Source organism: Prionailurus viverrinus, chromosome B4 (genome assembly GCF_022837055.1).
Source record: "Prionailurus viverrinus isolate Anna chromosome B4, UM_Priviv_1.0, whole genome shotgun sequence".
NCBI lineage: Eukaryota > Metazoa > Chordata > Mammalia > Carnivora > Felidae > Prionailurus > Prionailurus viverrinus.
The window spans coordinates 122412341-122437970 of record NC_062567.1 but is presented as its reverse complement, the minus strand read 5'-3'; the positions used below and the strand labels follow the sequence as shown (position 1 = coordinate 122437970).

Here is a 25630-nt window from a genome sequence, read left to right as displayed (position 1 = left end):
GAAGTTCCTGTTCCTTACTTACTACTAATCTGCATGCCTAGAATGATACTAAAGTAAGAAACACAGTGCTCTTTGAACTTTCCTGAAGGAAGACATTCAATGATGTACCCAGGAATATTTTGAGCACCTCCTTTGCATAAGGCAGGGTGTATCTGCTCTCACGCTAGACATGGTGCTTGTTATCATGAAGTCTACATTCTAGCAGGAGTAATAGACATTTAAACAAGTATATGTGAAATAAATTATTAACTCTCATCTGCAATAATTCATACAATGAGAAGTGCCAGTGCTTTGAGAATAAGTAATAATAAAAGGCCCTGATCAAGACTCAGAAAACCCCAAAAAAGTTGGATTTGAGCTGAGATTAAGGCCAAAATAACATGACATTATTTCTGACCTAAGCTGGAAGACTTGTACTAATTTCCATCTCCTCCACCCTCAAAAACTTCATTTTTTGACAGTCGTCATTCATCCAGTGTTAGAAATGGGTGCTTCCTCATAATTTTTCCTGTGGCTTAAACACTGTTTTCTTCTTGATCTTACTAGTAGTTGTCCTGGTAGAAATAGTCCCTTCTTTATCCTTCCCACTCTTTTTTTTTTTTTTTTTTTTAATATTTACTTATTTTTTTTTTTAATTTTTTCTTTCAACATTTTTATTTATTTTTGGGACAGAGAGAGACAGAGCATGAACCATCCGCCCAGAGCCCGACGCGGGGCTCGAACTCACGGACCGCGAGATCGTGACCTGGCTGAAGTCGGACGCTTAACCGACTGCGCCACCCAGGCGCCCCTATATTTACTTATTTTTGAGAGAGAGAGACAGACAGACACACACACACAGAGCCCGAGTGGGGGAGGGGCAGAGAGGAAGACACAGAATCTCTGAGCTGTCAGCACCGAGCCCGATGTGGGGCTCAAACCCACAAACCATGAGATCATGACCTGAACCAAAGTCAGATGCTTAACTGACTGAACTATCCAGGCACCCCTAACCTTCCCACTCTTTTTTTTTTTTTAATTTTTTTTTTTTAACGTTTATTTATTTTTGAGACAGGGAGAAACAGCATGAACAGGGGAGGGTCAGAGGGAGAGAGGGAGGGACAGAATCTGAAACAGGCTACAGCCTCCGAGCTGTCAGCACAGAGCCCGACGCGGGGCTCGAACTCACGGACCACGAGATCATGACCTGAGCCGAAGTCGGATGCTTAACCGACTGAGCCACCCAGGCGCCCCCTTCCCACTCTTAATAATGGGTAACTGCCAGTCTCTGATCTTATTTCTCTCTCTTTTTTTTAAGTGTCCTGGGGGGATCATCCAGGCTTTTTTTTTTTTTTTTTTTTTTTTAATCTTTATGTATTTTTGAGAGAGACAGAGCACGAGTTGGGGAGGGGCAGAGAGAGAGGGAGACCCAGAATCCGGAGTGGGCTCCAGGCTCTGAGCTGTCAGCACAGACCCTGACACGGGGCTCGAACCCACGAATCATGAGATCATGCATGACCTGAGCCAAAGTCAGACGCTTAACTGACTGAGCCACCCAGGCACCCCTCATCTTATTTCTTCTATATTCACTTCGTCATCATCAAACATCAGGAATATACATTCATTAGTGTGATCAACTGATTCATGACTATATCCCCTGCTAGAGTGTAATCACCATGAGAGCAGAAACTGTTTTTCTCACCAAAGTACCTAGCACAGTGTCTCAGACATGTAAAATACACACATAATTATATCTGTTACATGAATGAGATTTCTGACAGATTCAAGGTCAAAAAAGAGTTTTATCCTTAAAAGTTCAGACATGATCTCCACACGAACGACTCCTTAAATTAGAAACTCTATGTCATTTCTATACTGGTAACTGCTAAAACAGAACTCCAATCACATCTCCTATCAGCTCTATCACTTTAATGGCTCCTCACCAAATATTAAAATGGTCCTTATGTAATTTCCAGTTATGTAACTCCTCCCTATTTCTTTACTTTCAAACATGCTTAATAAGATTTTACTATTTAAGCATTCATATTTTTCTTTCCTCAAGGACAAATTAAGTGTACCCTGAAAACCAGGTAAAGTCAAAAACAGCTCTTTTCCACAGAAGAAAAAATAGGATACAAATTCAAGTGATTCCCTCAAATGATAGTATGCCCATTTCTAAGATTCAAAATATTTTGAGTAAATTTCTACTTTTATGGATATTAAATAATTAGTAAGCTCTCCCCCCCAAAAAAGCATGACTAATATTAAATAAACTGCTATCAATGGCTCGCGTGCAAAAGCAACAAATGATATCAGACAATCCACATAGATACATACATCTATGCCAGTGTCCCCAAATCTCTGATAGCACTTAATAATGATGTTCCTGAGATGGTAAGACATTTGAAAATGCCTTTTGTATCACAGAGCTTCCATGACAACCAACACAACTGTAGTGCCATTTTTTTTGAGATTTATTTTTAAGTAATCTCTACACCCAACATGGGGCTCAAACTCAGAACCCCAAGATCAAGAGTCACATGCTCTACCAACTAAGCCGGCCAGGCAGCCCCTCCCCAGACATTATAATTATACCAACCAAAAGAATGGAAATTCAGGTATATGATAAACAAGCAGTAGTGTATATTTACCAGAATGTTCTATGAGAAAACTATTTTCCAAACTACCAAATTAAACAGGAGTCTATTACCCACCCAATCCCCAAAAAAGACTCTTACTGTTGTATTCATGATTCCTGTGCCATGTGTTCGAATTGAATTAGCAATATGCCGAATATTAATAGTGTTCAAATGTTTGTTATTGCTTGTTCGTTCAATAAAAATCTGCAATGAAACAAATTTACACTAAATAACAACACAATCTATAGCAAATGCTGGTCAGTTACACAAAGAAAATTTTAGAATCTATTTCATTAAAAGATAATTTCATTGCAAAGTCATTCAATAATATAATCAAAGAAATAAAAAGATCTCTAAACAATTATTTTCTGCTTTATTTCATTAGTTTTCACTAATGAGAATCAATTTTTGCCCCTCAGCCTTCCTACTATACCTCCACCCACATCAAAAAAAAATTCTAAAACCCACTCACCTGATTGTTGAGATTATAGAGGTATCGAGACACAAATATGTGAATATTTCTCATAATTTCCAAAACATCCAGGCCCTAAAACAACCCACACAGTTCTATTATTATTATAGTCAGACTTGTATCAACATAGTGACTTACTACCAATATTTAAAATTACTTTAAAAAAACAACTATATAAAGAGTACAACCAAAGGTTAAGCAGCCTTCTAACTGCTACAATCAGGACTGTCTCCCTGGGAAACCTGGCTGCTTGTTATCTTACCCCTTTTGTAAGGACAGGAACAGTTGTATTTAAAATTTCAGACATCCATGACTCAATCATTTCCCCACCATTCTTGAGACTACTGGTCTTCCCAAAAATCTTCTGTATATATTTTACTAAATAAACTAATGGCCAGATTCTAAAAGGTAGTCAGGATATGTGGTGATATTTATAAAATACATACTATTTTTCAGGCACTGTGCAAGCAAGGTTCTTTTTATGTAATTCTCAAAAAATGAGGTATTAGTCTTCTAAATTCCACAGCTGAAGAAAATGAAGCTAAGGGAGTTCTCCAAGGTCAAACAGCTAGGAAGAGGCAGAACCCAGGGATTTTTAGAAAGTCTAATTCCAAATCCTTAGGCTTCTTTTAATTACCCTAGACTACCTTTAACATACAAGTTACCTATTAAGGATCCATAACTCTTCAGTTACTACTCTAACACCTAATGGCATCAGATGCATTGTCCCACAGCTTTTCTAACTGGGCCCAAAGTAGCATCACAATACCCCTTTAAGTTTTCATTATAGTTTTTCTCATGTTTCAATCTAAAAATTGTTAACTCACTTTTTCTTCCCCTTGGTTATAAGTACATGAGCAGAAACTGTTCCTATTTATTTTTGTATCCCAAAACATAGTTTGGTGCCTAGCATCTTTTCAGTAAATACTAAATGCATAAATGAATGAAAGGAAATACAAACTGATCCCAGAAATGGTACCTACACACAGTAGGCTGGAGGAAAAATTATCCTCAAATTTCAGAACTGAGTAAATGTTTTTTGATATTATTTTTGGATTTTCTTAGGAAAAATACATGCAAATTAACTGAAAACATAACTTTTGCACTCATGAGATACTGTCATATTGTAAATTAGCTTACTGAATTAGCAAAAGTAAATGCTTCTGTGCACTCATTTTAAGAAGATATTTATAGTCATATACATTTGACCATTTCTTAAGATGTTAAAATTTATACGTTATATCTAGGTTTAAAATCCTTAACTGTGATCTTGACTAAACTTTTTACAACTGGGCAGAAGTCACCACCTCACTATCCCACGGTTTCTGAAACAGTGTTATCTAAATCTATGTACATTTCAGATGTTCAACAAAAGCTGGAGTGTAAACAGAAAGCCTGTGGTAAATTATTCCTAAAGCAAATCAGCACCATTATTGTCAAGTATGTAGTTTTATACAGCAAATATTTTCTTCAATTATAAACATGTGCTAAATTAAGAAGAAAAAAGAGCCTTTTTAGAGAAACACTGCTATGCTACAAACACACTATGCTAGAAACATTTCATACTATACCTGTTCCAAAGTCTGACTAGGAAGATGAGCCTCCGTCATAACCAATCCATAACGCTGGGTAGCTAAATTTCTCATTTCACTGTACGTGGCCCAGTCATGAAGAGCTACTGTTGTGAGATTATAGAAGGTCTTGTCTAGGTAGTGAGTTACATAAGCTACCAAAAATAAATAAATAAATCAGTAAATATATAAACAAATTTTTGATTCATGAAAAAATAGAAAAGGAAGAAAGATGAAGCTTTTGGAAACGACTTGTCTTTGAACATCAGACTTCTTCCTTTAAAATAAGGTACTAGGAAAATCAAAAAGAAGAAACAAAAAAGAATTAAAGAATAAATGAATAACACAAAAATACCCTCAAAGTTTTTTTGTTGCTCGTTAACACTTAAGGGCAAACTGATATAGAATATGAGTTTAATAAGGAAAGCAAAACACTCACCTCGAATGTCAATGAAACGATTGAAAAATCGAATTGGATTCAAAGAGAAAAAAAGGGCCAGGTCTTTCATGCCAACTTTGAAAGGGTTTCGGTCATCCAGCTTTAAATGAGTATGCACAGAAAGCCGCAGATCCTTCTCTATTTCCTTGCATAACTTGTCCAGTAAATGCTATTCACAAAGGAATTGATACCTTAATTTTTCAAAATGATATTCCTGTTGCCTTGCTCCTCTAAGGCATCTATGCATTGACCACTAGAGTTTTATAATGAGTTCAAAGATGAAAGGATTTGTCAAACTGGTTTAAGAATCTAAATAAGCTATGGTAAAATATTATTTTTATCAGGAAAATGAAAGTTACTTTGTTTTCCATTTTATTTTTATACTTTTTTAAAAAGATTTTTAAATAGGGGTGCATGGGTGGCTCAGTTGGTTAGGAGCCCGACTTCGGCTCAGGTCATGATCTCATGGTTCGTGGGTTCGAGCCCCACATTGGGCTCTGTGCTGACAGCTCAGAGCCTGGAGCCTGCTTCGTATTCTGTGTCTCCTTCTCTCTCTGCCCCTCCCCTGTCCGTACTCTTTCTCTCTTTCAAAACTAAATAAACATTTAAAAAAAATTTTTTTAAATACTCTACACCAAATGTGAGACTCGAACCCAAAACCCCGATATCAAGAGTTGCATGTTCCACAACTGAGTCAGCCAGGTGCCCCTGCTCTCCATTTTAAACCAACAATTTTTTTGACCATGAAGCAGTTAGATAAATCCGAAGTTTTTTATTTTCGTTAATACTCTAAAATTCTTAAAAAGAATTTCAAAAAGCTAATGTCTCATGGCTTCATTATAAAAAATGAAAAATACAATATAAAGTATAACATTTAGGGGTGCCTAATATTAAAAAATATTAAAATATTAAAAAATACCTAAAAAAATAAAGTATAAACACTTATGGAAACCAGTAACAAAGAAGGAAATGTCCTGAGAACAAGCAACGGAAGAAATTTTTAAAAAGCTTCCTTATGATAATCATTAAAAAGAAAAAAAAAAAAAAATCACAAAATTCATTGCTCTAAAGGTAATGAAATCAGTCATCTTTTCTGGTCTACCATGAAGTTCTAAATACTGACCAGACATGTATCTTATTTTTAAATAAGAGTAGTTAATATAAGAAATTATATAAAATTTTTCATAATTTTATCAAACCTGCATATGGTTTACATTGTGAACTTTACTCATTTTTATCTCTCCCTCCATGTAATACTGCTAGATGAAAATTTAAAATGTTAGTTATAATATGGATTCCAGTAAAACAAGAAGGGATATACTACACTGCATATCTGAATTATTTCTGTTACACAAATACATCTTTAAATACAGAATATTTGGTCATAGCTCTCCAAATAACTCAATAAAATATCACTAGTTAAGCTGCCAGAAGTGCGCTACCGTTAGCAGCATTCAATATTCAAACCCACTTTGTATCTGCATTCTTCTAATAAACAGAACTTTACACTCAAAATCTGCTATTCACTAAAGTCAAGTATTTTTCCCAAATCCCTAGTCTGAATTTCTATATAAAACTTAGGAATTAAAGACCAAGTTAGCATAACAGTGATACTGAAAAGTTCCTTCATTCTAGACAATGATTCATAAATAATAATTTATATTACTACTTACACATAACATGAATACATAATATAAATGAAAGCCTGCTTCAACCAGAAAGTTTTCCCAAACACTGAAAAACTTAAAAACATGTATTTGGAATGCAATCTCAAATATGATGTTACCTCATTTAAGATTTCCATAATTTCTTTGTCATAGCAATCCAGAAGTATTTCGTGGGACTCTAAATGTCTTGCATGCATCATAGCAGGTACACAGTCACGTAAAGCACTGAACATGTACTAAGAAGAAAATCAGAATGTTCACGAATGTAGAAAAACCAGAGCTCTAATTAAAAAATAACACAAAGGAAAAAATATATATATATCACAAAAATTATCTATCTTTGAAGACAAAACCTCAGTCTGAAGGTTAATTTTTTTCACACATGCCTGTCTTACTTTCCTAAATAAGAAGAGCCATATTTTATTCTCTAAAGCATATATATTAAATCAACAAAAAATTCACATTCACTTATCCTTTCTTGCCTTGAACATTCAAATATTTATTTCCAAAAGAAATAGAAAGATCTGAGTAACATATTCCTTGCTGACAAGTAAATGTCAGCCTATTGTGACATAAACTAATATCAAAGTGAAATGAGAATGATTAGGAATATGAGTAAAAGAGTTAAATATATTGATATTTATTAGCATTTATATCAAATTTAACTACAGACTGTATAAATGCTCATTAAATATGGATAGTACTGTAAAAACATCAGCAATTTTTAAGTGATCTATTAAGTCAAATGATTGTATTCAAAACTAGAATGGTTTGTACACTGACTAAAATGATGGATTATTTTTATATTATTCTTCACTTACGTGTAATCTGGCTGCATCAACAGCATTTTCATATACATCATCTAAATAAATTGGAAAGACAGCTCGATGCCAGTATAAAAAACAACAGTCACACTGTGTTTGGACTCTACAATGTAAAGTAGTAATTAGTAGTAGCAAAATCAAAGCACTCCCCCACCAAAATAATGAAAGGAACAACATTACACATCACAATGGTAAGAGCTCAGTCTTAACCCATTTTTGTATCCCCTACATCACTTAACCCAAAATTAGTAGAGAAAAGCCACAAAATACTTTCTAAATTGAACATGGGTAACAAAACTCCCCTATATCAGACACTGTCAGAATTCTGCACGTAGGCTAAAGCATACTTGAAAAACGATACACATAACTCTTAAGATAGAGTTTAATTTTTCAATACTATTTTTTTTTTTAATTTTTTTTTTTCAACGTTTATTTATTTTTGGGACAGAGAGAGACAGAGCATGAACGGGGGAGGGGCAGAGAGAGAGGGAGACACAGAATCAGAAACAGGCTCCAGGCTCTGAGCCATCAGCCCAGAGCCCGACGCGGGGCTCGAACTCACGGACCGTGAGATCGTGACCTGGCTGAAGTCGGACGCTTAACCGACTGCGCCACCCAGGCGCCCCTTTCAATACTATTTGATAGGACTGAACTTATAATACTTGCATCACATATGTACCATTTTACCTGTCTCAAAGTTGAAAAGCAGAACCTTTTAAAACATTGTGACCAAAAAAACAAAACAAAAAAATAGTTACACTTAACCTGCCTATAATCCTTGCCAAGTGACTATTTCACACCATTTTGGGGCAACAAAATGTTACACTAAGTATCTTATAATGAAGAAGGAGAAGACAGAAAGTTAAATGCTAGTACCTACACTTAAAGTCTCAGCTTCTTAGAACAACATAATATTGTTATAAATATGAGCTTTAAATGAAAAACTGTGCTATAACCTTAATTCACCTGGGAATCAAAATTCAGAAGACCCATTTTCCCTGCAAGAAACATATTGCTTCCTCAATAAAAACAATAAAGTCACAAATGGCTACAAAAATAAGTCCAAAACTAAGTCATTTTAGTGAATTAATTCCAATTCATGTCAAAATAAAACTACAGAAAACTATGTGACATGAATCTCTACGAGATGAAACTTTGTTATGAAGCAGCAATTTTAAAAGTCCACTAGGAGGGGCGCCTGGGTGGCGCAGTCGGTTAAGCATCCGACTTCAGCCAGGTCACGATCTCGCGGTCCGTGAGTTCGAGCCCCGCGTCGGGCTCTGGGCTGATGGCTCGGAGCCTGGAGCCTGTTTCCGATTCTGTGTCTCCCTCTCTCTCTGCCCCTCCCCTGTTCATGCTCTGTCTCTCTCTGTCCCAAAAATAAATAAACGTTGAAAAAAAAAAATTAAAAAAAAAAAAGTCCACTAGGAGACTCATCACAGCAATCACAATATGCATCGGGGTCTAGCAGGTGCTCCATGGGTGATACCGTGTTTCCTCTGGGAGTTCTTCCAGAAGTTATTCCCTTACTATAGAAGCAAAGTTAAAGAAATACGATCCCCGGTCACAGACTCACTTTGGTCACGCTAAAGGAGTGACAAGAGGAACTAATGGTCCACCTGGGTTATATTTCTTCTCTTGCTATGCTAAAAAGAAAACTGATGTTTCTATCAGCCTTATCTTTTGAGTATCGTTACATATCCCTACTTACCTTTCTCTAAGTTCACTGATAAGATCCAGCTTTTTCATGACTACTTGCAGTGGAAAGAGTTCTTCATCTTTAAATGTTTTCTATCAGGGAGGGGAAAGAATGACAGAGAAGTTGCAGTCAAAGTAAGAACAGGTTTCTTGGGTAAGAAGGAAAATGTGAAATCTCCAATTTCAGTTTCCTTCCATAACAGCAATAATTTACCATTTGTGTGCCAACACTTAGTGCCAAGGAAACAATAAGTCGTCGTTGCTTTGTGCTTGGTCCATTTAGAGTGTTTTCAGCCAAAACTAGAGCAGAGAGTACATCAAGACGCTGTTCGCTGTATTTTTTGTCAGAAATTACTCTTTTCTAAAGACAAAAGAAGAGAAAGCAAGAAATAACAGTTTTATTTCTGAAGCAATAACAAAGACTCACAAGAAAAACTTCGTGGTAATCTTTTCCATGATTCAATTTAAGAGAGCTTAGACAAATGCTTTCCTTGATCAGCTTTTTCTGACATTATGTGCTTTATTTGTGTAACATTACCATTTAATGCTGACAGGGACAGCAAATGTACTAAGCATATTTTTAAATTTCTATATTAGGCTTTTTGAAAGGCAGTTCAAGATGGCAACATAGGCCAGAGTCTAAAATCTCCATATTAATTTAATAAATTATTCTTTAAAAAAGAGGCATATTTTAAAACTACACAATGTCATTTTTTTAAAACGTTTATTTTGAGAGAGAGACCACAAGCGGGGGAGGGGGGGGGAGAGAGAGAGAGAGAGAGAGAGAGAGAGAGAGAGAGAGAGAGGGAGAGGGAGGGAGGGAGGGAGAGGCAGAGAGAGGGAGGGAGAGGCAGAGAAGGGGAGGGAGAGGCGGAGAGGGAGAGGGAGAGGGAGAGGGAGAGGGAGAGGGAGAGAAGGAATCTCAAGCAGACTCCACACACTGCCCGTGCACAGCTTGAAGCAGGGCTCAATCTCACAAACCATAAGATCATGACCTAAGCCAAAATCAAGAGTCAGATGCTTAACCAACTGAGCCACCCAGCCGTTCCCACAATGTCATTTTTTAATAGAGGAGTGTTCCTTTAATAGAGGAGTGAACTTCCATGCTGCAAGTTCAGAGTTAACCCTGATTGCTCTAAGTAACAATCATAAAATACCATGGAGAAAAAGGACCAAGAAATATTATGTTTGAAGGAATGGAGTAAACAGACTAAACTAAAAAAACACATATAAGGGCACCTGGGTGGCTCAGTCCATTAAGCGTCCAACTCTGGATTTCGGCTCAGGTCATGATCTCATGGTTCGTGAGTTCAAGCCCTGTATTGGGCTCTGCGCTGACAGCGTGGAGTCTACTTGGGATTCTCTCTCTCCCTCTGTCTCTCTGCCTCTCCCCCACTCATGCTCACTGTCTCAAAAAGAAATAAACTTAAAAAATATATATGCTTAAAAATAAAAAACACACATAAAACAACAGGAGAGCAAACTAAAAAGATAATTATGCTGAATATACAATAACCTTCATACCTTGGCTACAGAAATAGAATTAAGAGCCTGATGCTGAAGGTGCTGTGTTATATGTGAAACTGAATCAGCCACAACCATGCTTCTTCTGTAGAACATATGCTCTATAGCCTAAAAAGAACCACAAGTAATGCTGTGAAAATCAACTTAAAACTTTTAGGCAAAATCACAGAATATCTTTAAGACCTTGGGCTAGGTAAGGAATTTGTAAATGGGATCCAAAAGAATTATTATATAAGATCGGTAAATTATATTAAGAATTTCTGTTCATCAAAAGCCACTATTAAAAAAATAAAAAGGCAAGCCAACATATGAGAAAATATCTGCCATGCACGAAGGTTTACTACTCAGAATGCATGAAACATTTTTAACAAATAATCTTTTAAAAGAGGCAAATAATTCAATAGAAAACTGAACAAAAGAAATGAACTGATCCTTCACACAATAAACACTTGGAAAAGACACCCTCATCAACAATCAGGGAAATAAACATTAAAAATAAAATCATTTACCTCTCACCAAAAAAAAAAAAAGAAAAAGAAAAAGCCAGATAATACCAATGTTGGCCAGTTGGGGAACAAAGGGAAGTTTAATCTTGCAGAGGTATATAAACTGACTGCTCTCACTACTTTAAAAAACAATTTGGCGGGGCACCTGGGTGGCTTAGTTGGTTAAGTGTCCGACTTCAGCTCAGGTTATGATCTCACGGTTTGTGGGTTTGAGCCCTGCATCAGGCTCTGTGCTGACAGCTCAGAGCCTGGAACCTGCTTCGCATTCTATGTGTGTGTCTCCCTCTGACCCTCCCCACTCACACTCTGTCTCTCTCTCTCAAGAATAAACATTAAAAAAAAAAAAAAAATCTGGCATCATCTTGAAAAGCTGAACATGTAAGTAACACACAACCCAGCTATCCACTGGTAGATACAAAACTCAGCAAACCTCTGGCACAACTACACCAAGAAACAGATACAAGAACAGTAACACTGTATATAGTAGCAACAACTGGAAATCACCCAAAGTCCATCTACAGGAAAGCTACACAGCAATGAAAATGAAGGAACCATAGCTACTCATCCCAGCATGGAAAAGTTCAAATACAAAATTCTGGGGGCACCTGGGTGGCTCAGTCAGTTGAGCCTCCGACTTCGGATCAGGTCATGATCTCACAGTCTGTGAGTTCGAGCCCCACGCTGGGCTCTGTGCTGGCAGCTCAGGGCCTGGAGCCTGCTTCAGACTCTATGTCTCCCTCTCTCTCTGACCCTCCCCCATTCATGCTCTGTCTCTGTCTCAAAAATAAATAAACATTAAAAAAAAAAAACTAAAAACCACCTTGATAAATTCCAATATTAATTCTAGTATTAAAAAAAAATTATGAGTTTAAAAAAGTAAAGAAGTACATAAAGTATTACTTCATTAATATAAACTTCAAGAGCATATATGACTAAATGATGAATGGTTTATAGATTCATCTATATATGGTAAACTAAAAAGAAAACCAACGGAATGAGAAGCATAAAATGCGGGACTGGTTTCCTCTGAGGGAGCAGGGTAAGATGTAATCACAGAGCACAACACAGGGGGCTTCTGAAAATATCAATATTTCTTAAATGGGATGGTGGGTTTTTGTCTATTATTTAAAATTATGTTTATGAAATATATGCATGTACACACATTTCTGTATTTACAGTTCATTAAAAAATCTTTTAAAAAGGCTAAAAATTTCCAAAAGATTTTATTTCCTAAGCAAATCTAAAGGCATTAGCAGAAATTTACTAGAAAATTTTAATTTCAATTTTTATAAAAGGTTAAGTGGGCTCTCTTGCCTACAAAGGGTTTTTATTGTTTTTACTTACATAGAGTATGCTAAAAACATTATCGTATTTCCAGAAGTATTCAAATCACAAGATTACAGCACTTTCCTTAAACTGCAAAATAATTAGCCTCATGTTGACTAGCCTCATGTGCATCTGAACACTACAAAATGGATGTCTTTTTTTTTAGTACAATTGATACACAATGTTACATTAGTATCAGGTGTACAACTAGTGATTTGACAAATTGATACATTATGCTCTCTTCACTACAGGTGTAGCTATCAACCATCCCATTACATTGCTATTGCAGCATCACTGACTGTATTCTTCATGCTGTGCCTTTATTCCTGTGACTTATTCATTCCATAACTGGAAGCCTGTACCACTCTCTCCTCTTCATCCATTTTACCCAATCCCCCAAACCCTTCCTCTGGCAATCATCAGTTTGTTCCTTGTATTATTTATAGGTCTGATTTTGCTTTCTGTTTATTTTTTTAAAATTCCACTTATGGGGCGCCTGGGTGGCGCAGTCGGTTAAGCGTCCGACTTCAGCCAGGTCACGATCTCGCGGTCCGGGAGTTCGAGCCCCGCGTCGGGCTCTGGGCTGATGGCTCAGAGCCTGGAGCCTGTTTCTGATTCTGTGACTCCCTCTCTCTCTGCCCCTCCCCCGTTCATGCTCTGTCTCTCTCTGTCCCAAAAATAAATAAACGTTGAAAAAAAAAAATTTAAAAAAAAAAATAAAATTCCACTTATGAGTAGAATTATATGGTAGTTATCTGTTTGACTTATTTCACATTAATACCCTCTAGGTCCATTCATATTGTCTCAAATGGCACAATCTCATCCTTTTTATGGCTGTATAATATTCCATTACATGTATACCATATCCTCTTTAACCATTTGTCTATTGATGGACATTTAGGTTGTTTCCACACATTGGCTATTATAAATAATGCTGCAATAAACACAGGAGACATGTTCTTTTCAAATTAGTTTTTTCACTTTCTTTGGGCAAATACACAGTACTGAAATTACTGGATCATATGGTATTTCTATTTTTAACTTTTTGAGGAACCTCCATACTGTCTTCCACAGTGGCTGTACCAATTTACATTCCCACCAACAATGCATGAGGGTTCCTTTCTCTTCACATCCTCGCCGACACTTGTTACGTCTAGTCATTTTGATATCAGCCATTCTAACTGGTGGGTATCTCATCACGGTTTTGATTTGCAGTTTCCTGACGATGAGTGATGCTGAGGATCTTTTCAAGTGCCTACTGGCCATCTGTATGTCTTCTTTGGAGAAATGTCTATTCAGGTTCTCTGCCCATGTTTTAATTGGATTATGTTTTTGGTGTTGAGTTATATAAGTTCTTTATATATGTTGTGGCTATTAACCCCTTATTGGATATATGATTAGCAAATATCTTCACCCAATCAGTTGTCTTTTTGTTTTGTTGATGGTTTCCTCTGTTGTGCAAAAGCTTTTTATTTTGATGTATGATGTAGTCCCAATAGTTCATTTTTGCTTTTGTTTCCCTTGCCTTAGAGGACATACCTACGAAATATTGTTATGGCTGATGTCAGAGAAATTACTTGTCTGTGCTCTCTTCAGAACTTTTATGGTTTCAGGTCTCACACTTAGGGCTTTAACCCATTTTGATTTTGTTTTTGTGTATAGCATTAGAAAGTGGTCCAGTTTCATTCTTTATACGTAGCTATCCAGTTTTCCCGGCACCATTTATTAGAGTATGTTCCCCACTATATATTCTTGCCTCCTTCGTCAAAACTAACCATATATTTGTGGGTTTATTTCTGGGGTCCCTATTTGTTCCACTGATCTATGCACCAATTTCTGTACCACGTCATATTCTTTTATAATTCAGGCAACATGCTTAAAACTTCCATGAGTAAAACTTTACTAATATGTAATTTAACCTTCTCATTCCCTTCTTCTCTCAATACATGCTAATTTTAATAAAGTTTAAATATATTGGCCATTCATAAAGTTATTCAGAAATTACTTTCAATGGCTAGTTTCCTTAGCCACGTGAGAGATAAGTACACTTTCCCACAATTATTTATTCTGATAATCAAGAAGTCAAATATTACAAGATCACCATAATTTAAGCACAGGTTAATTCTCAATTATAATGGCAAGGTAAAATAATCTTAAACCTACCTTGAGAAGTTCAACAAGCCTGCATAATGCCTTAACTGAGGTTTTGGTCATTGGCTTTTGCATTGACATGTAGAGATTCATTGTGGTTTTAATAATGGTACTAATACTGTATGCATATAAGAAGCCCTATAAAAAAATAAAACAATGATTATAATCACAAGGAAAAGTTTCATTTCTTCAACATTTCATTCTCTATGTAACAATTATTCCCCAACTTGCCAATAACTATTTTAAAGTCTGCTCTTAAGATTTTGAAATATTCTTCCTCACACAATGTTACACAATGGTGAAGCTTCAAAGCAACCCTTAAAGGTGTATTTAACCTATTACATACCATAAGTTTAGTACTGATGAAATTAAAGTATAAAATCACAGTTAAAGAATCTTCCCATTAAAAAAGCAAACAAACCCTTCAGAGAAATGATCTGAATGTCCAGAAGCTATCTATTCATCCTTATCTTACCTGCCAGACAAGAGTTTAAAGACTCCTATCTACTACAGACAAATGCTAAGGACCCTAACGAACCAGGAACTGAAAAATAAGGAGTATGAGAGCTGCTGTCTGGCCAATACAGATACTGAAAGGTATTTCTCAGTTCCAAGCCAATTCCCCCTTTCCTTTTCACCCGGACCAATCCCCACTGTTCATCTGCTACCATGTCCCCTGCCTATGTTGGTCCTAATCCGACCTTCTCTCTTTCCAGCCCAATAAGAACATATTCTCTCCTACTTTTCTATTCACGAAGGAAGAACAAAGGTCTTGTGAGGTTTAAAAAAGATTTTTAGTGCTAGTAAACCCAGGGAAATGGGATGGAATAAGAAAACAGGAAAAGGATATTACCTTATATATTTTCATTTAGATCCAAAAAAACCACATAGAAACATCATAATAAAGATTCTTTGGGTTTACAAAAGGACAAAAAAAGATACATGTACAGTTTTAGGATGAACCTAAATTATACTATTATGGATATATTCAAGGAACTGGGGCAGAAGCCATATGCTAGTGATTCTCAACTTTTTTTCTAGTCCTCCATCATATGTGAGAGATAAAGTACTCTCCCATCAGTGTAACAGTGGCTCAGTAAAGAAGTGATACTTAGTGTGGGTGGGAGAGGGGATTTTCTCTGAACCAATTATATCTCTGTGATAAAGAGATGTGCAAAGTTAACAGAATAAGAAATGAGAGAGAAGGCAGCATCCTAAGAAAGGTGACAAAGCTTGGGGAATACACACAGGAAAGAGCTAGAAGTCTTAACCTGTCAGCTACAGAACTATCACACCAGATTCTGCCCTAGTGCAGCACCATGAAAAGTTTAAAAGCAGAAACAAAGAACAGCAAAAGTGTAACTCTAAGCCAGGCATAAAAAGGGGAGTTTCTTTTTTGAGGGGGAACAGGGGAGAAAGAATTCATGGGTCCCCAGATGGTCATTAACTTGTGAAACATATATAAAGGACGTATTTTAAAAATCTAAATGGGGAGAGGAGAGGTTTAGGGTCTGTTTTTGTTAATGGAAGAATAAATAATCTGGACTAACCTTTGTACAAAGAACAAGCAAATATGGGCAAAACATTTTTTTAATCTCTCAGGAGGCATCAAAGAGCTATTAAGAAGATAAGGAAATATAAAGCCAAAATCTGGGAGAAGAAAGAAACCCAGAGAAGTGAGCCTGGCATTTGAGGCTGCTTTCCCTTAAGAAGCATCTGCCAGTTCCAAAAGAGAATAGAGACAGAAGCCAAATGTTACCTTTCAGCATCTCCCAGAAAGGAGAGGGGAATCAAAACAGGAGTTCGTGGCCCATCAAAAAGGAAAGGAGGTCCTATAAATCTAGGTTCTGGATTGGGATCCTGAAAAACTACCCCCTAAAAAGTAAGGGTGAACTCAAAAAAATAGCCTTCATAGGATTTAGGTCCCATTTCAAATCATCTCAATCCATGACTAGGTTGAGGTGATCTGGGTTGTTAGTTGTCCCAGACTAGCTGTTTATCAAAAGTAAAAATTATTAAGTCCTCTCTGGAAAAAGAAAAACAATATCCAGATCTTCAAATTATATCCACCGTTTTTCATATACAATGTGCACATTATTAAAAATAACCAGGCAAAGAGATAATAAGACATATCCAAAAACAAGAGAAACATAGATAACAGAAACATCCAGATAATGAAATTACTAGACATAGGCTTAAAAATAATTCTGCTACGTTGAAGGAAAAGAAACAAAATTTTTTTCAGAAAAAGAAATGGAAACTATAAAAAAAGCTAAAAAGTAAAATAAGTAAAATTAAGAGTTCAGTAGATAGGCTTAACAAATTAGACATAGGTAAAGAGAAAAGAAGAGAGAGAGAGAATAAAACAGAAATAGTACTTGAAGAGTTAGTGGCTGAGAATTTTCCACAAATTCCAGAAGCTCTGGAATCCCAAGCAGCACTGACACAAAGAAAACTACACCTAGGTACATTAAAGCAATATTGCTAAAAACCAAAAAGTAGATCTTACAAGCAATTAAAGACTCACATTCAGAAACCAAGAAAACTGACAGCTAACTTCTCAACAAAAATAAAAGCCAGAAGACAATAAGTGGGGGAGGGAGGTGAGGGATCCTGCTAACCCAGAATTCTCTACATAGCAAAAATGCTTTTGAAAACAAAGTTGAGGGGTGCCTGGGTGGCTCAGTGGGTTAAGCAGCCAACTCTGGATTTCGGCTCAGATCATGATTTTAGTTTGTGAGTTCAAGCACCACATCGCTCTCTGTGCTCACAGTGCAGAGACTGCTTCAGATCCTGTCTCCCTCTCTTTGCCTCTCCCCTGCACCCACTCTCTCTCCCAAAAATAAATAAATGTTAAAAAACAAAAATGAAGTTGAAATAAAGACATATTCAGACAAAAAAAAATAGTGATAATTCATCAACAGAAGGACATTTTAAATGAAATACTAACAGCTATTCCACAAACAGAAGAATGAAGAGGGGCACCTGGATGGCTCAGTCGGTTAAGCGTCCAACTTTGGCTCAGGTCACGATCTCACAATCCGTGAGTTCAAGCCCTGTGTTGGGCTCTGTGCTGACAGCTTGGAGCCTGGAGCCTGCTTAGGATTCTACGTCTCCCTCCTCTCTGCCCCATCCCAGCTCATGCTCTACTTCTCTGTCTCACTCTCAAAAATAAATAAACGATAATATATATATATATATATATATATATACACACACACACACACACACAAATACATATATATATACACACATACATATATATATATACATACATATATATACATATATACATATATGTATATGTGTATGTATGTATATATATATATAAGAAGAATGAAGAGACGCAGAAGAACAGAAAGCAACAGAACAGGTAAATATATGGATAAATCTAAATGGACCAGGACTATAAAGACAACAGCAGCAATAATAATGCCTCGAGAAGTTTAATATATAAAATGAATCAAAATAAACAACAACTCAGAAGTGAGACGGTAGATAAAGAGAATTACGGTGGTTTAAGATCCTCACACTGTCTAGAAAGAGATAAAACTACTCATTTATTTTGGAGTTGAAGGTTAAATGATGCACTTAAAATCTCTAGAGTAACCACTAAAAAAACCCAGTAAAAGGATACAGAATTAACAATAAATGAGAAATAAAATGATGAATTAATTCAAAAGAGAGCAAGAAAGGAAAGTAAAAGAGACACAGAACAAGTGAGATAAATAGAAAGCAACTAGTCAGGTGCTAGTTTTAAATCCAAATACATCAGTAATGACATAGAGAAAATAATAAAAAAAGACAACTAGACTGAGGAAAAATTTATGCTGCTTACACACTGCTTACACACAGGAGACACACATTAAATATAAGGAGTCAAACAGGTTGCAAGTCAAATGATGAAAAAAGACTTACTATGTAGACCTTAACTAAAAGAGAACTGGTATAGCTATATTACTATTATACACACAAGACTTAAGACAGAGCATTACTAGAAATGAAAGAGATATTTCATAACAGGTTCAATTCATCAGGAATAAATAATAATTCTTAAATGTTATGCACTCACTTGGTTTTAAAACATATAAAACAAAAACAAAGGGTGAACAGACAAATCCACCATACTAGTGGCAGATTCTAACCCAATTCTGTCAGTAACCGACACAATATGTAAACAAAATCATTAACAAACATAACCTACTTGACATATACAGAACACTACAACCAATAAATGCAAGTTACATATTCTTTTCAAGTGTACATGAAATGTTTACCAAAGTTGACCATAGGCTGGGCCATAATGCAAATCTCAACAAATTTAAAAATAGCAAAATTATTTTAGTACTTCTAGAAATCAATAATAAAAGATAACTAGGAAATCCTCTTATCTTTACAAATTAAAACGTATCTTCAAAATAACCCACAGATCAAAAAAGAAATCACAATAAAATTTCTTACATATTTTGAACTAAATAATGGAAATGCAACATATCAAAACTTATGGGATACAGCAAAAAAAAGTCATGCTTTGAAGAGAATACAGAGATTTAAATGCATGTATTAGAAAATCTAAATTAGTCACACAGATCTAAACATAATCAAATCAATTTCAGTTTTTAAAAACAAAAACATATCCTACCCCTTCCAGTTTTTTCAAAGTGTAAGTTCTATACATTGAATTAACAAAGAAATGACCCCCAAAATATTCTAAGTAAGAAGATGCAACTACCTGTATAAAAACATTACATCTATTGGTGAGGTCTTCAGCAAATTTATCCATTCTCTGCTCTTTAGATAAAATAGATTCCATTTTCATCATCCATGAGCTCACAAAGACGTAGTAAGACTGTACATCTCTAACAAAGGAAAATATTGGGGTTACTCAGCACAGGAAATAAAATTTACTTCCATTTCTTTGAACTGGTTGGGATAAAATATTTCCTTCCATGAGCCACCTTTCTGGTTTTCAAATTACAGACATCCTACATACATATATAATTTACTCATTCAACAAATGTTCATGCCTATATAGGCCAGACACTGTTTCTCAGTACTAAAAATAAAAGTTAGCAGTAAACAAAATAGATAAAAATCCCTACCACAATAAAGTTTACATTCTTTGAAGAAAGGAGAGTTGTGTAACAAAGAAATCAATAATTAAGATCTGTAAGATGTTAGATATGTGCTGTGGAAAAAATGCAGCAGAGAGAAAAAAAGAGACAGAGACTTGGAGGGCAGGTACAATTTTAATTACAGTGATCAAGGCAGGCTCATTGAAATTATGATTTTGAGCCAAGATTTGAAGAAGATGAGTAAGCTATGTAAATATATGAGAAGAGAATTCTAGGAAAGTAAATAACAAACGCAAACGTCTGGCATGTTCAAGTAATAAAAAGAAGTCAGTATGGCTGGAGCTCAGAGAACAGGGATGAGAACATAAAAGGAAATCGGAGAAGTACAGGGGTTGGGGGAGGGGGCAGGAAGGGTGGGGAGTAGAACAGGATTTGTGTATGACCTTGTAGAGAGGGCTTCAATGGAAAGCCACCAAAGCATTCGAGCAGAGTGACTTTATCTAACTTTGCAGAGGACCAAAATCACCTTGGCTGAGATGCTGAAAATAAACAGTGAAGGGGACAAGTGGGGTAACAGAAAACGACTCAGGCAGCTACCATGATAATGCAGAAGGGGATGACAACTTGAACCAGAAGGGAAGCCTGGAAGTGGTCAGAATCTGGATATAAAAGCTACACTGATTGAACGCTTCCTATATGCCAGCCACTGTTCTAATCACTGTACGCAAAGTAACTCATTTAATCCTCACATAACCTTATGATCTAGAAGAGGAAACTGATACACAGAGAAGTTAAGTAATGTGCCCAAGATCATAACTGGTAAAAAGCCAACCCAAGATAAAAGCCCAAATCTAGGAAGCTTTCCTATCCAGGAAAGACTAAATCTACTGATTTAATTCTCCGCTGCAAGCCAATTACAAACACTGAATCACTCTATCAATGTATCTCAAATGGCTCAAAATGGAAACTTTTAGCCCAGAAGCTATTTAATATACACTTCTTTTTTATTTTAAAGGTTTAGTGTGGAAAAACAAACAATTCCCCTTTGTGGGATCTGATGTTACCAACTCTTTATAGAGACTTCCTCCAGTCAGAGAAACATCCCATTACTGCCAGTCAGAATGAACTAGAGGATAGCACTCCGGGCAAGGGACTGCAGAGACTCACCTGACCGAAATCTGAACCCCACAGTGAGGTCACTGGTCAGTCATACTGCCAAAGAGTCTGACAATGTCAAGAACTCAGTCTGAAGAGGGATTACACCAAAATTTTTCATAACTGTCTTTTAAAGAGGTAAAACCCTAGCATCAAATCTAAGAAAAATTTCTTGCTGAGCCAGGATTCCATTAAACAAATGACACCAACAGCTGTACTTTTGGCTTTGCCTCAAATGGTGCTAACATTATTTGACTTGTGGATTATTTGACTTAAAAATGTGAAACACGAAGAATGAGCAGGGTCCTAGAGCAATGCCTCCTTTTGAGGAAGCTGTGATCAGTATTCAGCACGGATACAAGTATAGGAGGGAACAGAAAGGTCATAAGCCAAGACAGAAGGAAGAGGCCTAGATTATAGAGCCCTCCTTGACAGTAATCAAACCAGTAACCTTATGAAGAAGGCTAATAACACAGTCAACGGCACTCACTCAGTTTTAGATCAGACTATGCAGGATAAAGCAGAGATTATCCATTACTCCACCCATCACTCCTACATTCAAACACTAGATGATATTCCTCTCTTATAAATACATGAAAATGAAGCTGTTTCAAGTTTTAAAAAACAAGTTTTTGACAAATGGAGTCCAAAAATAGCCAAGGGTCCTGTCAGATGGTCAGCTTCATTTCAAAGTACAAACAGGAAAAACACTAAGGAAAAAAAAAGAAATCTGTCCCAATGTAAATCACCAAATGGCGGTAACAATTGCATGTCAACAGAGGTTTGAAATGAAGGTTCAGAGCTCTATCCTCTGAAGTCAGTATTTCCAGTGTCAAAATGGTTTTGAATGAAAAGCAAAATGCAGCAACCTACAAACCTTGGACCCCAGGCAGGAATGTGGCTGGGACACTTGGCCAGCTGAAGTCTAGTGCATATTGGGCGGGGGGCAGGGAAACTGTCCCCCACTGTTTCCTCATTATCTAATGAACTCTGGAACCTAACTGGGACAGCTCTTGTTCACTCCCTCAATTTTTCCTAAAACACTGGATAAAACTCATGCTGGTCACACTGTCTCCCCTCTCCTGGGTTTCATTTTAGTGAATTTTAGGTTTGTTTGGGAGAACTGCAAGGAGAATGAAAAAGACACTATCCCCTTCAGCTCCCTGGAGCTCTATGGTAACTGTGTATCTTTGGAATCAAAGAATTTAGAAACATAAAATGTTATCATGGGGGGGAGGGGGGTCTTTGAAAGTCAACTTATTCAATCTTCTACCTGATAAGCCTCACTTCCTACAGCATCTTGGACTGAGGTCATCTATACTTTACCTACACAGCGCTAGTAAAGAGTGCATTACCTCTCAGAACAGCCTCCAGGACTTGGTAGCAGAGGCTCTTCAGCAGGACTGGTATGGGCTTGCACACTAGCACACCTAGCTCTCTGACCTGGCAAAGTTCATTTCTCTAAGCCTCATTCTCCTTATCTAAAAATGGGATAAAAATAGTACTATCGAGTAGCAGTTAACAGCTTATGCTCTAGAGTTGGGACTGCCCAGCTCTGCCACCTAACTAGCTGTTTAAATTTGGGCAAGTTTAATCTCTCTGTATTTCAATTTTCTCACCTACAAAATGGCCATAATTACAGTATCTACCTCATAGGATTCTCTCATGATTAAAGGAGATGATAAAGGTGAAGTTCCTGGAACAGTTTAGTTATTGGCTTACAGAAAGCACTGGGTTAATATTAGTTGTTACCTTTATTATTTCCCACATGAGAAGACTATTACAGGGTTTGCATAAGACAAAGTGTCTAAAGCCTTTAGCATAATGCCTGCTACTAAGAGCTCAATCATGTTGGCGATTTTGGATCTCTGGAGCCACAGAGATCAAATCTGTTCCCTCTTCAACCTGAATGCCCCTCAAATATTTAAGGAGCTCACCACATCATTTCTCAGATTTCTCTTTTAAAGGTCAAACTATGTAGAGATTCTTCAAAAGGCATGGTTGTCAGGTCTTCTGACATATCCTGATCAGCTGCATTTAGGGTTGCTGCATTTTGTGTCCCTCTTAAAAATGTGACACCACTGGACACCAACTATGATCTGACCAATAAAAATTCAATGAAACTACCAATTCACATGGCCTAGATATTATAAGTACCATTTCCCATAATCTGGATATAGTTATTAACATAATCCAAGTATATATTGGCATTTTTAGCAACTGCATCACACTATTAAAGAATATTAAGATGGGAATGCAAGCTGGTGCAACCACTCTGGAAAACAGAATGGAGGCTCCTCAAAAAACTAAACAGAGAACTACCCTACGACCCAGCAACTGCACTACTGGGTATTTATCCAAGGGATGCAGGTGTGCTGTTTCAAAGGGACACATGCACCCCCATGTTTACACCAGCACTATCAACAATAGCCAAAGTATGGAAACAGCCCAAATGTCCATCGATGGATGAATGGATACAGAAGTGGTCTATATACACAATGGAGTATTACTCGGCAATCAAAAAGAATGAAATCTTGCCATTTGCAACTACATGATTGGAACTGGAGGGTATTACGTGAAGTGAAATCAGTCAAAGACAAATATCATATGACTTCACTCATATGAGGACTTTTTTTTTTTTTTTTTTTTTTTTAAATTTTTTTTTCAACGTTTATTTATTTTTGGGACAGAGAGAGACAGAGCATGAACGGGGGGGAGGGGCAGAGAGAGAGGGAGACACAGAATCGGAAACAGGCTCCAGGCTCTGAGCCATCAGCCCAGAGCCTGACGCGGGGCTCGAACTCCCGGACCGCAAGATCGTGACCTGGCTGAAGTCGGACGCTTAACCGACTGCGCCACCCAGGCGCCCCTCATATGAGGACTTTAAGAGACAAAACAGATGAACACAAGGGAAGGGAAACAAAAATAATATAAAAACAGGGAGGGGGACAAAACAGAAGAGACTCATAAATATGGAGAACAAACTGAGGGTTACTGGAGGGGTTGTGGGAGGGGGGGAATGGGCTAAATGGGTAAGGGGCACTAAGGAATCTACTCCTGAAATCATTGTTGCACTATATGCTAATTTGGATGTAAATTAAAAAAAATATATATATATATACACATACATATATATATATATAAAGCTTCTGATAATTAAGATATCCACACAATTAATACTATTAACCTGATCCCTGTGTCTCCATCTTATTGAATTCACAGCTTTAACTCTGAACTGTCTTTTTCCCTCCTCAGTTCTGTTTTAGAAGAGGAAGCTCCGAAATTTCCGTTATGTGTAGTCCTGCCTGAATTGAGTAATTGTCATTTTCCATGGACTTGAACCACCAGACTTGAGAGTACTAAGAGATGCTTTAGGGGACTCCTATATTCCTGATGTACTCCTTCTTCCCCCATTCTGCAGTAGTGGTCCAATTTCCCCTTGACAGTCAAGATCGAAAGAAAATGAATAAATATCCCTATTATCTTCTAATCATATCACAAATAAAAACTGTGTCCAGCACAGAGCCAGTGGCACAGTCCTGCATCACTTCACTAAAATCTTCATCCAGGTCAGTGTGTGATTTTAGCAATGCACTCAAGAAACAATGTGCAGTAAATTAAGTGCTGAGGCTAGGTGATGAGAACACGGGAACTCATCTATTTTCTCTCTTTTGTGTGTATTTGAAAATTTGCAAAGTAAGACTTCAACAAAATAGGATGTAAACGTCAGAAGAATGTCTGGTTGTTATTACATTATGTAACAACATAAGGATGTAAATATCAGAAGAAACTAACATTAAAAGTATTCTGTTAGGGAACAGGACTCAGGTACAGGGGGAAACTGAACAGAGGACAGTTGTTTTTCCCTTTCAACTTTTAGTACTTTTGGACTTAAGTATGTAATATGTTACTTTCATAAAAACACAAATTAAAAAAAGGAGTGCATCAAATTAAAGTCAACGCCTCCAAAAATTATCACTGAGTCATGGACACCCAATGTTTTTGATGTCATCAAATGACATCTACTGCGGGAACTTCACTCTACACAAAATATTTAATGCGTCTGATAAAAAGTATGTGTATATGTCTGCAAATACATGTATACATATGTATGTGTGCCTATATATACACACACATCTCCATAAAGTACAATTTTCCTGCATCTTTAAGTTTAAAGCTAAAACATTTAAAACAAAACCAAAAAAACTCCTAAAAATTAAGCCTCCTAGAGATTGTCTAACCTCTTCTCTGGTAATGAGTAAGTACATTTGATCTTATAACCAAATATTTTCCATATATTTAGAGTCAGTGTAAGATCCAAGAATATAAAGTATCTAAACACTTTCATTACGGGTACTTATAAACTCACTTGGTAAGTGATTGAGCTTTCTGCTGTAGGAAAGTATCTCTGTGTATTTTAATGGCTTGAAGACTTTTTCTGTCTAGAAGTTTGGCAGCTGCTGGTATTTTCTGGATCAAAAAATTATCAGGAAACCAAATAATATTAGCAGTTAGAGTGATGGCTGGTACCTGAAATAGTAAATGTAAGAGAGGGAAATCAATAAATTCAGGCTAACAGTAAGCTGTTTAATAGTCCTACAATA

General features: G+C 36.6%; 1 protein-coding gene across 4 annotated transcripts in view; it reads right to left on the bottom strand.

Annotated features, from left to right (window-relative positions):
- Positions 1 to 25630, bottom strand: part of WASHC4 (WASH complex subunit 4) — a 62188-nt gene that overhangs the window by 20474 nt on the left and 16084 nt on the right. For 3 of the 4 annotated variants that reach the window (XR_007153998.1, XM_047866934.1, XM_047866936.1), the window contains exons 13-24: positions 25396 to 25556; positions 19529 to 19655; positions 14809 to 14934; positions 10814 to 10921; positions 9504 to 9650; positions 9303 to 9382; positions 7589 to 7694; positions 6887 to 7003; positions 5101 to 5269; positions 4662 to 4816; positions 3091 to 3165; positions 2718 to 2822 (exon numbers count right to left, since the gene is read on the bottom strand). Coding sequence is in view for 3 of the 4 variants with exons in the window: in XM_047866934.1 (XP_047722890.1) it covers positions 2718 to 2822; positions 3091 to 3165; positions 4662 to 4816; positions 5101 to 5269; positions 6887 to 7003; positions 7589 to 7694; positions 9303 to 9382; positions 9504 to 9650; positions 10814 to 10921; positions 14809 to 14934; positions 19529 to 19655; positions 25396 to 25556 (1476 nt within the window). In the remaining variant the exon portion in view is untranslated. The remainder of the gene's footprint in view (positions 1 to 2717; positions 2823 to 3090; positions 3166 to 4661; positions 4817 to 5100; positions 5270 to 6886; positions 7004 to 7588; positions 7695 to 9302; positions 9383 to 9503; positions 9651 to 10813; positions 10922 to 14808; positions 14935 to 19528; positions 19656 to 25395; positions 25557 to 25630) is intronic. The other variant, XM_047866935.1, reaches the window with a different exon arrangement.